The sequence below is a fragment of the Haliotis cracherodii genome, unplaced genomic scaffold, assembly GCF_022045235.1.
Source record: "Haliotis cracherodii isolate W230 unplaced genomic scaffold, xgHalCrac1.p SCAF_8, whole genome shotgun sequence".
Classification (NCBI taxonomy): domain Eukaryota; kingdom Metazoa; phylum Mollusca; class Gastropoda; order Lepetellida; family Haliotidae; genus Haliotis; species Haliotis cracherodii.
Genome location: NW_027266341.1, coordinates 7,518,726 through 7,534,855, shown reverse-complemented (window position 1 = coordinate 7,534,855; position 16,130 = coordinate 7,518,726). Strand labels below are relative to the sequence as shown.

The 16,130-nt window shown below is 39.3% G+C and overlaps 1 protein-coding gene across 5 annotated transcripts in view; it reads right to left on the bottom strand.

Annotated features, from left to right (window-relative positions):
- Positions 1–272: 272 nt before the first annotated feature.
- LOC139450639 (palmitoyltransferase ZDHHC2-like) overlaps positions 273–16,130 on the bottom strand; it is a 34,850-nt gene continuing 18,992 nt past the window's right edge. For 2 of the 5 annotated variants that reach the window (XM_071232426.1, XM_071232427.1), the window contains 2 exons: positions 10,845–10,957; positions 273–1,583 (listed from right to left, as the gene is read on the bottom strand). In XM_071232426.1, coding sequence (XP_071088527.1) covers positions 1,571–1,583; positions 10,845–10,957 — 126 coding nt within the window. In that variant the 3' untranslated portion in view covers positions 273–1,570. Of the gene's footprint in view, positions 1,584–5,974; positions 6,099–10,844; positions 10,958–16,130 lie in introns of those variants that run through there. The other 3 variants (XM_071232425.1, XM_071232428.1, XM_071232424.1) reach the window with 2 other exon arrangements.

Sequence of the window (16,130 nt, the reverse complement as noted above, 5' to 3'; positions counted from 1 at the left end):
TTTCAATAGCAAACTCAATGGAGCCAAGAAAGTTTTTCCACCGAAACTCTTGCTTGATACAGAATGCATGGAATCTACAGATCCAAAGACTTTTTTCCCTGTAAGAAATAATTGAGACCATGTTTTATTAAGAGACTCAGATAATGATCCACCTCCCAAAGGTGAACATGATTGGTTCAACTGATGAAAGTTAGAAATGAACCAAACTACTATGAATATTTTCTGATCAAGATGGCGGCAACAGTGGAGCCACAGCAGAATGTGATGCAGATGGTGACTCATGGATGGAGAAGAGTACTGCATACACTGCACAGATATGCTTCAAGATATATGTGAAAACATGCACCGATCCATTACTGCAGCTTGTCTTTCAACTAGGAGGTGATAATGATGCAGGATGAAGAATGTGTTGAATATGTTTCAGGAAACGTTTTTGTTCATCTGCAACTTCAAGATATATACTGAAAAAAATATCAAAGCATGTGCTACTGATTGTAACAAAACGATGGCTTCATACCTAAATAAAGATCTAATTAACATTCCAAAAATGTACATTTCTCGAAACAAAGAATAAATTCTTTAACATAAATCATAGTTAATTCTCAGATGCACCTTTCATGGTACATGTGTAACTTAGGTTAACAGATATTAAATATCTTTGCAAAAACCTTGTAATGAGGTCATTAAAACATTCAAATCTGTGTAGTGCTTTAACAAGGATGATCCGTCTTAAGGGTCATAGGCTGTCACTCGATGATCTTGTTCAGGAGGCTGGACTTGCATCATCAACAGCTTACTGCCACTGAGCTGCTCTACCAGCTTCCCAAGTGCTACATCTGTAGTAAGTGTGCTATGTAGGAATAGAAGATGTAGCAGGAGAGCTGCCTTGTGGACCGGAACCATTCCACAAAGCAATCTTAGAGCTACGACCATCGTAAGTCAGGTTAAAGTATAGGAGTTACGACCATTGTAAATCTATGATAAAAGTTATGATGGCCGTGGCATAAAAATCACTTTGTGGACGAGGAACAGGACAGGAATAAATAATTTGTGATACCCAGATGACAGCTTTTGTCAAGTTGATGAAGTGTTCAATGAGTCTTAAATACCAGTGTGGCAAATCTTGTGATGATAGTTGTGTTACTTCATGTCAATGTATGTACATCTCTGTCAATCATGTCATAAATCTATTCAAACCAGCTGAACCCTGCTTTCCCAGATTCAAATATTTCCAGATCCTTTCAGGAATATTTCACAGTCCTATCCCGGAATCCTTGGATCAAGATCCTGTCAAGCATCCATTGATGAAGATCCTGTCAGAATCTTTAAATCAAAATCCTTCAAGAAACAATCAACCAATCAAGAAAGTCTCCATCAACTTCCTTTCTAGAAGCTTGAATCAAGACACAATCAAGAATCCATCCTTAGTTAAATATGGTCACTGGGGCGTAGCATTAATCCAACATGTGGTGCCTGTCTGACCTCACATGGTACAAATCAAAATGGCCACCACATCCAAGCTCCAATCTCATCATGTCCTGCTCACAGATGGTGGTTCATGGCCTTGTTCTCAAGGCCATTGCCTGCAACAAACAACACAGTTTTACATTTCTGAATGTGACTCTCCTTCTGTGTTCATACTTCACTGGGCTGTGATGAAGCTTATACCAAAGATATGCACAGATGATTTCTCATCAAAGTTAAAGAAGGACCTCAAAACCTAACTGAAGCTGCAGCGAAGATGTGTTTTGCTGCTTTTAGCGATATCATCAATATCACAACAGAGGACATAATATAAGCTTTAAATATTGTGGTTTTTTTCCCATATTGGGAATTGAAAGGTTTGGCTTTACCAACATTCCACTGAATATGAATATTTATTATGCTTCTATTTCAGCATATTAAAGTGGAATTAGTCTGTTACAAAAATATGTAAAAAGGGTATATTCAAGATAATTCTTTACCTTGTAACACTGATCATGTTGATAATGTATTAAAGTATACTGGAAACAGATTTAATATTTTTTAAAGACTTGGAAACAATGTTTCAATTCTTTCATCTTTATGGCAATGTCCAACATTTCTCAAATCTTATATTGTTAAAATAGAGAATTATTTAGTCTATCATCATATAAGCTGACATAGCTAGCATGTTCTTCCATGAGTATTATTTGTTCTTTGTATTATGGTTTCTGTCAACAACAGGCCTGGAAAAACATTGTAGACATTGTCTTTGAATTTGTTTGATTAAATGCATTCATGAATAGGCTGTCAACTCAAATGCTAACGGTGATCAGAGGTGAAGAGAGTGAGTGAGTATCGTTTTACGCCGCTTTAGCAATATTCCAGCAATATCATGACGAGGAACACCAGGAATGGGCTTCACCCATTGTACCCATGTGGGGAATCAAACCCTGGTCTTCAGTGCGATGAGCGGATGCTTCAACCACTGGGCTACCCGACCACCCCCCCAGGTGCAGAAACTAAACATATCTGCATGTGGACAGGGCTCCACTGTCTGAAGCCTCATCTCCAGCTCAAGCCAAGACATTGTAACTAGCACCATGTGTGAATCTGAGACATTGTTTAGTGTGGTATGGGAAATCTGAGTTTGCATACAAATCAAATGAATTTGGAATAACACTAATCAAATTTAAATTTGCCTTCAGCATGTCAATCTTTATGGAGTTTAAATCTCTTCTGATATATCTAAAATCTTAAGTCATTGAAACTGTTTTGAATTGGCAAACACTTGTGGGTGTCAATGGTGTCTTAGTCTTGTCAGATCCTAATATCACTGTCTACTGCATCTACTTGGCAGAGAGTGCCTGTGTGAGTGAGTGAGTTGGGTTTTAACGCCACTTTTAACAGTATTCCAGTTATATCGTAGGGTGTTAGCGTAATGTGAGAGGAAAGCCCGAAGTGATGCAAGTCTCAGACATTTACCACAGACGTGAAACCCACAAACACGGGTATGGTGCTGACAAACCTAGAAACATAATCAGGGAGAACCTGGATTTAAACCCACAATCATAGGTTTCTGGCGTGCCCAAGGGACGCAACTCTGTACAGCGAATAGTGGTGCCTTAGATGACTGGGCCACCCATGCCCCCAGTGCCTGTGTGAAGATGACATCTACACACTGAGTGTAGAACCATCATGACTAGCGGGAAGAGAACGACAGAGAAGGATACTGGAGGGATAATTCCTTTAACATTTGATCTTTTACTCTGATATAATACCATGTGCAAACTTTGACAGCCCAATCTAAAAGAAGGATGAGTTTGTTTTTGAGCCAATCACATGTCAGCTGTTTCTAAAATAATTCAGCTTCATTTATTTATCAAACAAATTCAGATAGTTTAATCTCAACAAAACAAAACCAACACAGAACACAAATACTTCTCACAAAACTCTGTTGTGGTTCCAGATTGCATGGCACTCTGAGTCGACAGTCTGCATAGGATATCCTCAACATAATACTGGAGCCTTATTTCCATTCAGAACTGCCCCATTATGTTACTTTTAGAGACACAGCAATCTAATATGTTATTCTAAAAGGTCCCCTGCATTCTACTGCTTGTAGGTAGAGACGACTAGGAGCATCGGGTGGTCCAATTTGGTTCATTGAATGTAATCCTACCTCAACTGTGAGACGTTGCTCATTATATCAATCACTTGTTTGTCAGCCCAGATAAATTACATCCTACTGTGCCTCAGCTAGAATATTGCTGACTGCTGCATTAGATAACAATCAAACATTTTGGTGAAACCTATTAGCAAGCATGGACATGGGGCTGGCCAAATATACTAACTCTGGCAGCAGTTACAAGCCTTTGAGCCAACACTGTGCAAAGGGCCTGGTCACAGTAAGCTTGATCTGCCCATCTAAGCAGCCATTGTGAGCAGCCATTGTGAGCACCCAATACCCACCTCAGTCCCCTCCTAGTCTGACAGGCATTAACCTCGCCGAGTAGTAAGTTTTGGGTCCAAGGCTGTCAACCTGTGGCACACTTCACTCAATTTCCAAAACCTGTAGGTTGTATCTTTACACACACTGATGAACATTAAGCCTATTACAGAATTAAAAACGTCCATCACTGACACCCTGAACATTTAATAATATACTTCTTACCAGAAAAGAAATGCCAGTTATATGTGATATGCAATCTACTATTTTTACAAGTCCATCACCCGCAAATACATACAGCCGCCATATATATCACCCTGATCATACAAGCAGCAGCAAGACACACAGACCAACATTACAACACTCATGCAGTGAACAGCGTTCAAAATTAAGCCTAACATTCAAGGAGTCTCTTCCAAGACAGTAATATTAAAAAAAATATAGATTCAGGGGTCTTTATAAATTCAAATACTCTAGCATCAAACCTTAAGGACACCAGAGCCCACTCAATTTCTCACACCGAGTTAAAAAAACCAACAGTCGTTGTATGATACAAATGCTACATCACAAAGGTTTTTTTCAGGTTTATGATTTAACATAAATTGCCATCATTCCAACATGTAATTAACATATATTATTAAAACTGTAGACAGATTCTATCCCATCTCCAGCTCATTTTAGTTCATTTAACCCATTTCAGTCATGCACAATATAACTGAGGTTTAAGTTAAATATCCACCCATGCACATTCTATGAAAACAAGGCTACAGCACAGCCATGACACATCAAGGTTTCAAAGACGTCACAAGCATCTGGACCACTATTCCCTTCAGCAAAGAGACTTGAAATACTGGTGTAGGCTTCCTGTTTATTTTGTTCAAAAAGGAATCTACCAAAGACAGAATTTACACATTTTTGCCTTCAACTAGAAATGAAGAAATCAAATATTTTGGTTCAGGTGATTTTCATAAGGAAGGGTCAGGTTGTCATGAACAAACATGGCCCATCCTATCACAGGTTGTTCAAAGCTCTTGAAACGGATCAAATACTCATGGATGTTTCTTGACAATGGAAACACAAAACTGGAGTGCATCTTAACAAAAAGCATGCATGCCCTGGTGTCCTAGGGATACTCCGTGGTGTGCTGATGATAAAAGCTGAATGTTGGAGGTGATCCAACCTAACCTTCATGAATAAGTCTCAACTATCAGGAAAAAACAAGCAGCACTACATCTAACGCTGTGGTCCAGAAGCAGGTCCTGAACATGGAACACAATCATGATTCCAGTGACGAGGTACAACACCAGGAAGTCCAAACATGTCAACCAGAAAACTTTCAAGGACAGACAATGATCTTGAACAGTTATACAAGAGTTATCTCCCTTACAGTGTTTTGAGATAGATGGTTCTAATTGTAACAGCTGTTAGTGATAAAAACATTATTTTCAGGTGATTAATGATGAGATGATGCTGACTGTAGTCAAAGATTCATTCTTATGTCAATGGCTTAGAATGACTCTCTACCCAAAATAACTCGAATAATGATGATCAGGTCACATTTAGTGTCATTCACCCAATAATAAAAATATGTCTGCAAAATCGCCAAAACAGAAAAGCTAGAGGTTATTGTTTCTTGTTTTACAGACTTTTTGTGGGAGAAAAACCCTGGTCTGTAGTAAAGAAATTAGATAAGAAAGATACTTTAGAATGTTCAGGTTTGTATTTTTTTCTTCAAAAGAGTCATCTGAGTATGCTGCCATGTGATCACTCATTCTAAATCTTGCAGTTTAACCCCTAAAATGCACATTGTTTTTGTGGTAAACATGCTAAATTTTGCATTCAGTTGAACAAAAAGGGGTAGTGCTTCTCAGATTTTTTTATCCACTATCAATATATTAGGGTACGCTATGTCCATAATGCATAACCTCAAAGAAAATAGATCTATGTTTGGTCAGGAAAAAACAACGGTTGACAAGCCTGTACAACATTCCACATTTACTGACAACAGAGACTACGGATCAACAGCAGGAGAGACAGAGAGACAGAGAGACAGATGGAGAGAGACGGAGAGAGACGGAGAGTGGAGGGAGAGAAAGACATACAGTGTCCAGTGGCCACAGTGACTGGCCAGTTCAGTCATCAGTATAGCTGACTAGATGCAGTTGCGAGCTAGCCGTTTGGAAGTTCCCTGAAACAGCCCATGAGATGAGTGAGTGAGTGAGTGAGTGAGTGAGTGAGTGAGTGAGTGAGTGAGTGAGTTGCTTTACTGCCACTTTGAACAGTATTTCAGTTATATCACGGCTCGATGTGGGAGGAAAGCCTGATATGACACAGATCTCAGACCTTACCACTTTGGTGAAACCCACAGGCACGGGTAGGAATATAATCAGCGTGAACCGGGATTCGAACCCACGATCATATGTTTCTGGTACTCCTATTGCATCACCTTAGTCGTGTGGGCCCCCCGTGCCCCCACCCATGAGATGGTGTGTGAGAGCTATACACTCAATCATGAGGCCACAGTAGTTGTGTTCAAACACAAAATACAAATTTCAGTAAGATTTAGTTTCTAGAACTTTCTACTGGGATAAATATAAAGCTGCATGACGACGCACACAAAGACTAGGGCTATTTTAAATCCATTTCAATCCCTCTATGCCATGAATGACACGAATAGCCAACACAAGAGAACATTGGTACAATAATATCGTATCGCATGCATTGAGTTATTTAAAAAATTGCAAAAGTGCTCTTAAAAACGTTAAAAGGAAATATTGTTAATAATATTGTCATTTACTAATAATGAACATATAAGAGTTCAACCACATATCTGTATCTTATAATTCCTTACAATTGCATGAAATATATTTTTCCCAATTGAGGAACAAAAAAAGTCCTCTACAAACAATGACCCAAGGTGACATGCATCTGAAAAACTAGTTTTCATGGTATTCAGATCTTATGTAATCTATTGAACCTGTAAAGTTGTGTATTCATTACTCTGCAAACAAGTTGATGTGACAAATATTTCACGTAACATTGCAGTGATACCTTGGACTGGAAATTTAGTAAATGTACTTGTTTGTCAAGCTGTCTTGCTGCTACAACCATAGCGATTGGGGATGGAAAGTTAGCTGCTTGTAGCATTATTCCAGCACTACCATGGCTGGAGACAACAAGTGTGCTTTACCCATAGTACCTATGTGGGGGATTGTACCTGGGCCTTAAGCATGAACTCTTTTAACCACTACGTTGATAGCACACACAGAGGAGTGAGTGGATAAGTGTTAATTGAAGGTAAGTGAGTGAGTTGGGTTTAACTCCGCTTTAACATTATTCCAGTTATATCACGGCGTGTCAGCTTAATGTGGAAGGAAAGCCCGAAGTGATGCAGGTCTCACACGTTTACCACTTCGGTGAAACCCACGAGCACAGGTATGGTGCTGACAAACCTAGAAACATAATCAGGGCGAACCCAGGATTCGAACCCACAATCATAGGTTTCTGGCGTGCCCAAGGGATGCAACTCTGCACAGCGAATCGTTGCACCTAGACGACTGGGCCACCCGTGCCCCCTAACTGAAGGTGACATTTCAATTATTTGTTGTTTTGTTCTTCACAAATTTTTCTGAGCATGTTGCATTATGTGCAGTTATAGTGAAGCTTGCATGCCTCTTTGATTAACCTATGGTATCACCTATTTTTGCATTCAGAGAGTAAAACAAAAGTGCTCTTCCAATTGAATTAATTCCTTTTACATTTTCAGGGTTGTCAAAATCCATAAACCACCAAAGAACCGAATAATTATTTTCTAAAAATCTTATATAACTTGTCTTGAATGACAACAAAAAGGATGAGAAGTGGGCTGCAGGAGCGTTTTGTTGTATAATCAGCTAGTTCCTATTTCTCACTGCACATCGGACATTTACTGTATAAAATGTATTATAATCAATACAGCATACCGTTGTGGGTCGCTGTGTGTAAGGCTCATGTGTGTGCACCCATGTGTGAGTGAGTGAGTATGGTTTGACGCCGCTTTTAGCAATATTCCAGCAATATCCAACGGGGGACACCAGAAATGGGCTTCACACATTGTAACCATGTCGGGATTCGAACCCAGGTCTTCGGCGTGACGAGCCAACGCTTTAACCACTAGGCTACCCAACCGCCCCCCATGTGTGATTGTGTGTGTGTATGTGAGTATATATATCTGTGTGCCAACTAAAGGTGAGTGTAATTATCGGTATTATCGGCATATCGGTAAATTGAAGTTCATTCTTTCCTCGATATGAATCACAATATCATTTTTTCAGTCTCGATATATCAGGTGATTTCAGATAGTGATTTTTATCATGTGTTTAATGTTATACATTTGCCCAAAACCCGGAGTATGCATCAGGGGCCCTAAGATGGCTGTGTATTAGTTTACATTATGTTGTACCAGCATCTTGTTTGTTCCATTTCTGAATTACACAATATATCATGATACGTATTGCATTATGGCCTTGTGCATCGCAAAGTATTGTGAAACTTATCGGCATATCGGTAAATTGAAGTTCATTCTTTCCTCGATATGAATCACAATATCATTTTTTCAGTCTCGATATATCAGGTGATTTCAGATAGTGATTTTTATCATGTGTTTAATGTTATACATTTGCCCAAAACCCGGAGTATGCATCAGGGGCCCTAAGATGGCTGTGTATTAGTTTACATTATGTTGTACCAGCATCTTGTTTGTTCCATTTCTGAATTACACAATATATCATGATACGTATTGCATTATGGCCTTGTGCATCGCAAAGTATTGTGAAACACTTTAAACCTCTAATACCCATCCCTAGCGCCAACATGTGTAATATGTGTGTACCCATGTGTGTCTGTGATTTTGTGCATGTATGTGTCTGTGTCTATGTCTTAGCAGGTACAGGAATAGAAATATGCACGAGCCCACTAGGCCAGACCAGTTTTGTTAATGTTAAAGGGCTGGTAGAATTTCAAACATATTTTGGGTGTTGCCATATGTTATCACAATTCATGCCAGTAGACGTTCTTAGTTATTTCCTTCTCTGAGGTACAACTGCTTGTACAGGTGTGAAGCCCATTTCTGGTGTCCCCCGCCGTGATATTGCTGGAATATTGCTAAAAGCAGCATAAAACCAAACTCACTCACTCACTCTGCTTGTACAGGTCATCTTAACAACCCATGTTTTCTACCTGTATCTCAAGCTATATCATTGTTTGTTTGTTGATTAACACTGCACTAAACACATTCCAGCCAAAACTTGTCTACCTGTAAACCTGGTAATTATTTATAATAAAATCTTGACAAGACAAACCAATGACTCAAATGGTGAGCAACAATCCACTAAGCCATGCAGTTTGAATGCTAAGGTCATAACATGGTTACCGCGTACCCTCACTATCGACCTCTATCCCTATGCTATGGTTGGGGCGCGATACTATTCAAATCCTATACCATGGCCGCAACACATTTTGTATCCCAATACAGTTCGTTTATTATAATAAGTTGATATTCTTTCTTATTGCAGGGGAATCACAACCCTGAATCATTTGTTTCTAAATTTCAGAGTGAGTGAGTATGATTTTATGCCGCTTTTAGCAATATTCCAGCAATATCACGGCGGGGGACACCAGAAATGGGCTTCATACATTGTACCCATGTCGGGAATCGAACCCGGGTCTTCGGCATGAAGAGCCAACGCTTTAACCACTAGGCTATCCGACCACCCCTACATTTCAGAGATCAGTGATGGGATTATTGTAGGACAGAAACATATACCGCAGCGTTAGAAATTGGCACTAGTCCTGTAGTCTTTACCAAACTGACCAATAGTAAAGGTATCCTAAGGACTAGTAGAAATTGGCCCATTTTAAGGGGTTTGCTATATGCTATCATTATAAGGACTAGTGGACAAAAACTGTTAGTTTCTAACCCTGTACCGGTAGGCAAGAGGGCACTGTGAATGTCATGCTATTTATAGCCAACTGGGGAATACAAATGAAGCTGCATAAGCTGGTTTTTGAATAGTTTGTTACTATTCCTGTTTTTTACAGCAAAATGGCATGTAAAGTAATGTATCGCAATACAGGCTGTAATGTTGTGTATCGGGGGCTTGTATCGGGATGCAATACTGTATCACTGTATCGTTACACCATGCTGGATCATGGTGATCATGACAGAACAAGATCATGCCTTCAGTGTTAGGGGGTAGTGGCAAAGCAATAATGAACAAAGCAAGCAGCTTCAGACTCCACAGAAATTGCTGAGGCAAAGAGAACAGGCTGTTTCAGCGATCACATTGAACATTCCAGATGTGTTAGGTAATCCCAACAGTGAGTGAGTGAGTGAGTTGGGTTTAACGCCCCTTTAAACAGTATTCCAGTTATATCGTGGCGTGTCAGCTTAATGTGGAAGGAAAGCCCGAAGTGATGCAGCTCTCAGACGTTTACCACTTCGGTGAAACCCACGAGCACGGGTATGGTGCTGACAAACCTAGAAACATAATTGGGGCGAACCGGGATTTGAACCCACAATCATAGGTTTCTGGCGTGCCCAAGGGACGCAACTCTGCACAGCGAATGGCGGCGCCTTAGACGATCGGGCCACCCGTGTCCCCGTAATCCGAACAGAAAGAGGTTGATCATGTCAATAATAATGGTGAAAAGTAGTGATGAAAGCTTCCTACATTTCTTGCAATGGTATTCCATTACATCTGATAAATGTTTGCAATGCCAGACAACATCAGAACAAAGCGACTTGCATGTTTATTGTTGCTATGGCAATACCTGGCAATACCTGGCAACAATTTTTAGCAATGGGTAGAGGACATGATAATTGTGTCATTTTGTTATCTTAATATCCAGAAATTACTTAAAGATTATTCATGTTTGTGTTGCCATGGAAACTGACCTGTGGGATTCATTTCTTCCTCCCCTTCCTCCATCCATCTCTGCCTCTGTCCAAGCAGGTTGTCGGAGTCCAGATCCACGGTGCGGGTAGGATACGTGACCCCGTCCCCCATGCTAAAATGTACAATTCCTTGTCAAGCACAGTTGTAAATGTCTTTTGCATCACACAAATATTTCATTCATTTATCTAAGAAACAGACACCAGTTGAACTAAATTTCTCATACACAATCTAAAAGTTCTTTAATCAGTGGAGTGTATTTGACAGGAACCTTTGAGAAATTTTGTTTGGGTGCTGTAAGGCATGCATTTCACCGAGAAGAGTTGTGTCCCTTAGTCAGGCAAGGATCTGCTGATAATGGGTTCAGATCTCAGATTTGCCCTGATCATAATCCTTTGTCTGTCAACACCATACTATGTTTGCTGGTTGCACCAAAGTGGCACTGTTCACGCTGCAGTGAGTGGGTACCCAGTAGGATGAGATGTTATTTAATTGTTAATCTTTTATCACCTCACAGGCAGCTTGGGTTGTATACTCCCCATGGAGCCGAGACTCAATATCGACTGCACACTGATCCATTGACGGAGGTGTTAATAATGTACTGAGTACCGAGTGTGGTTTTACGCCGCTTTTAGCAATATTCCAGCAATATCACCGCGGGGGACACCAGAAATGGGCTTCACACATTGTACCCATGTCGGGAATCGAACCCGGGTCTTCGGCATGACGAGCGAACGCTTTAACCACAAGGCTACCCGACCGCCCCTGATAATAATGTAAAAATCATGATCATTCACTTTGTGAATGAAATTGGTGTACCATAAACAGACTTATTATTGTAATTACGAAAAGCATTTCAGTTATACAACAGCTAGTCAGCTTCATCAACAAGTGGACAGAAAGCCAAAGTGATTTCCTACGATGGGGCAACACTCAAAGCATGATGCTGACAAAACAAGGAAGACATATTGGTGGGATATTGGACTTAAATGCTTGATCAACAGATCTTGGCTGGGACCCAATTCTTACCATGTTCCTGGAGCAAGGTTAAGAACATATTGGCAAACTTTTGTAAAACAAGTGGCCACTGTCACCAAATACACCCTGTGCACTGTTATACCTGAGTTACACGGTGGCATCTACAAGTTAGTACAACAACACGCCCATTACACACTGACTACCATGCATTTCAAATGACAAAAATGTCACCGACATTCGCTTGACACGGACATTTAGAAAACATGCTTTCTTAGGCAATACTAACAATAGTATCTCCAGGTCATGTTCAATGTTTGATGAAATTATAAGGAAAACATTGTTTTAAAACACTTACAAAATATATTTGACAAAATTGTTAGGTGAAAATCAAACATGAATGCATCATGTCTCACCAATGGTCAGTGAAATCAACTTATGAGCATTTGGTCACAAATCAAACATGAGACACATAATCAGATTTTGAAGAGCTATTGTTCAAAACAGCCAAGTATTATTTGGTACGCATTTCTTGTCTCTAAAAAATAATCTTTTACCAACAACACTAACAATTCCAAAGCAATAATGGTTTCAGTAACACAATGACAACTAAAAGCTATGAAAAAGACATATTCAAGTTTTTCTCAGAGAAACATACACACAACATTAATTAACCATCAACCAAACCACAAGTCCATTAAATACTGCAACAGTTTCTTCATTATCTGATTGTGTATCCCTAAAAACAAGCATTGTTTGCTAAATGAAGTGTCATCTGAAATAAACATGGCAGAATATATAAAGCTTGTCAAACATCAATAGGCAATAAAGAGAAAAATAAACAAAAAAAACCAACAAAAAACTAACTTAGTAATGAGGTGTCCTTCATACATAGCCTACAATTTATTTCTTTTTTATTCAGCACTGATAAGTAGTTCTTTGGTTAACAGCACAAAGACAACAGTGAGAGTATGGCCAGCAAGTACACAGTGAAAGAAAAGCAGTTATATAGCGCTGGGGGACATGACACTGGTGAAGCAAATAAGTCAAACAACATAAGGTTATAATATCAAGAAGTAGTCACATCGCTTGGCTGCTCTGAGTAATGGCAACACATTCAACAGGACATCTCACAAAGCATACGTTTTCGGTTCTATCAGCACCATTCCCCGACAAATAATCCTTTCATAGTTGAAACTTTTCAAAACTTAAGATTGACAACATTTTTGTATAAATCCAAACATTAATTAAAGGATTAATATTGAGGTCATATCTGATAAAGAAAATAATGAACTGAAGAAATGTCACATATCTATTGGATAGATTAGCTTCAGAATTCCAGGAAAAATATTTTTTCAGCATTCTCATCAAAATTGTGACAAACTTGTGGATTTTAATTTTACTGGTGAAAAAAAGTATGCAAAGTAGCATCAAAAAATTATTTCCTGAATTTCTACAATTCGATTGTGGTATCCGAGACTATTTTTCTAAAAGTCGGTTCGTTGAATATCATCAAACATCTGTTTCAAACGTTTAACTGTCAACAAAATAAACCACAAATTAAGATCAGTTGCTGGCTTATTTTTTTTTTAAACTTCAAAACAACCATATTTGTTGTCATGCTGGACTTGTGCAGACGCAAAAAAATGTGTAATTGTTCATCTGTATCCCTTTACTGTTCTCTAATGAGCATGTCTTTAATTTGTACAATTAAGACGCGTTCTCAATATCACTATCCTTGTACATGTATTTAACTGGATTAGAAATTGTTAGGCTGTGAGTGGTGGGTATCAATGCACACAAAAACAGAACGTATGGATTGATTCCATTTTCATAAAATCAACAGTTTAACGTTAATGGAAGAAGGCCCAGAGTTGTGATCGGGCCAAAAACAAGCCAACCCATTCTTTAAACATATGCTTGTGTCTTATCCATCAAAATGCATACAGGGTAAAGCTGGCTGTGTTTGTGTGTGAGTGTCTTAAGCTGCACTGTTTCAATGCATTAAGAGGGAAGTTTCTGTGTGCAATGACCCTGTGAGGTAGCATTATACACCTACCCTGTGAGCTAGCTTTATCAATCTTCCCTGTGAGCTAGCATTATACATCTACCCTGTGAGCTAGCATTATCAATCTTCCCTCTGAGCTAGCATTAGACATCTAACCTGTGAGCTAGCATTATACACCTACCGCTAGCATTATACACCTACCCTGTGAGCTAGCTTTATCAACCTTCCCTATGAACTAGCATTATATATCTTCCCTGTGAGCTAGCATTATACATCTACCCTGTGAGCTAGCATTATACATCTACCTTGTGAGCTAGCATTACCAATATTCCCTATGAGCTAGCATTACCAATATTCCCTGTGAGCTAGCATTATACATCTACCTTGTGAGCTAGCATTACCAATATTCCCTATGAGCTAGCATTACCAATATTCCCTGTGAGCTAGCATTATACATCTACCTTGTGAGCTAGAATTTCACATCTACCCTGTGAGCTAGCATTATACATCTACATTGTGAGCTAGCTTTATACATCTACCCTGTGAGCTAACATTAGACATCTACCTTGTGAGCTAGCATTATACATCTACCAAGTGAGTTAGCATTATACATCTAACATGTGAGCTAGCATTATACATCCACACTGTGAGTTAGCATTATACATCGACCCTGTGAGCTAGCATTATACATCTACCCTGTGAGCTAGAATTATACATCTACCTTGTGAGCTAGCTTTCTACATCTACCCTGTGAGTTATCATTATACATCTACCCTCTGAGCTAGCATTATACATCTACCCTGTGAGTTAGCATTATACATCTAACCTGTGAGCTAGCATTATACATCTACCCTGTGAGCTAGAATTATACATCTACCTTGTGGGCTAGCATTATACATCTACCCTGTGAGCTAGCATTATACATCTAACCTGTGAGCTAGCATTATACATCTACCCTGTGAGCTAGCATTATACATCTACCCTCTGAGCTAGCATTATACATCTACCCTGTGAGTTAGCATTATACATCTAACCTGTGAGCTAGCATTATACATCTACCCTGTGAGTTAGCATTATACATCTAACCTGTGAGCTAGCATTATACATCTACCCTGTGAGCTAGCATTATACATCTACCCCGTGAGCTAGAATTATACATCTACACCGTGAGCTAGCATTATACATCTACCCCGTGAGCTAGCATTATACATCTACCCTGTGAGCTAGAATTATACATCTACCCCATGAGCTAGAATTATACATCTACCTTGTGGGCTAGCATTATACATCTACCCTGTGAGCTAGCATTATACATCTACCCTGTGAGCTGGCATTATACATCTACCCTGTGAGCTAGCATTATACATCTAACATCTGAGCTAGCATTATACATCTACCCAGTGAGTTCGCATTATACATCTACCCTGTGAGCTAGCTTTATACATCTATCCAGTGAGCTAGCATTATACATCTACCCAGTGAGTTAGCATTATACATCTACCCTGTGAGCTAACATTATACATCTATCCAGTGAGCTAGCATTATACATCTACCCAGTGAGCTAGCATTTTACATCTAACCTGTGAGCTAGCATTATACATCTACCCTGTGAGCTAGCTTTATACATCTACATTGTGAGCTAGCATTATACATCTACCCTGCGAGCTAGCATAATACATCTACCCTGTGAGTTAGCTTTATACAACTTCCCTGTGAGCTAGCATTATACATCTACCCAGTGAGTTAGCATTATACAACTTCCCTGTGAGCTAGCATTATACATCTACCCAGTGAGCTAGCTTTATACATCTACCCTGTGAGTTAGCATTATACATCTACCCTGTGAGTTGGCATTATACATCTACCCTGTGAGTTAGCATTATACAACTTCCCTGTGAGCTAGCATTATACATCTACCCTGTGAGTTAGCATTATACATCTACCCTGTGAGTTAGCATTATACATCTACCCTCTGAGTTGGCATTATACATCTACCCTGTGAGCTAGCATTATACATCTACCCTGTGAGTTAGAATTATACATCTACCCTGTGAGCTAGCATTATACATCTACCCTGTGAGTTAGCATTATACAACTTCCCTGTGAGTTGGCATTATACATCTACCCTGTGAGCTAGCATTATACATCTACCCTGTGAGTTAGAATTATACATCTACCCTGTGAGCTAGCATTATACATCTACCCTGTGAGTTAGCATTATACAACTTCCCTGTGAGTTAGCATTATACAACTTCCCTGTGAGCTAGCATTATACATCTACCCTGTGAGTTAGCATTATACATCT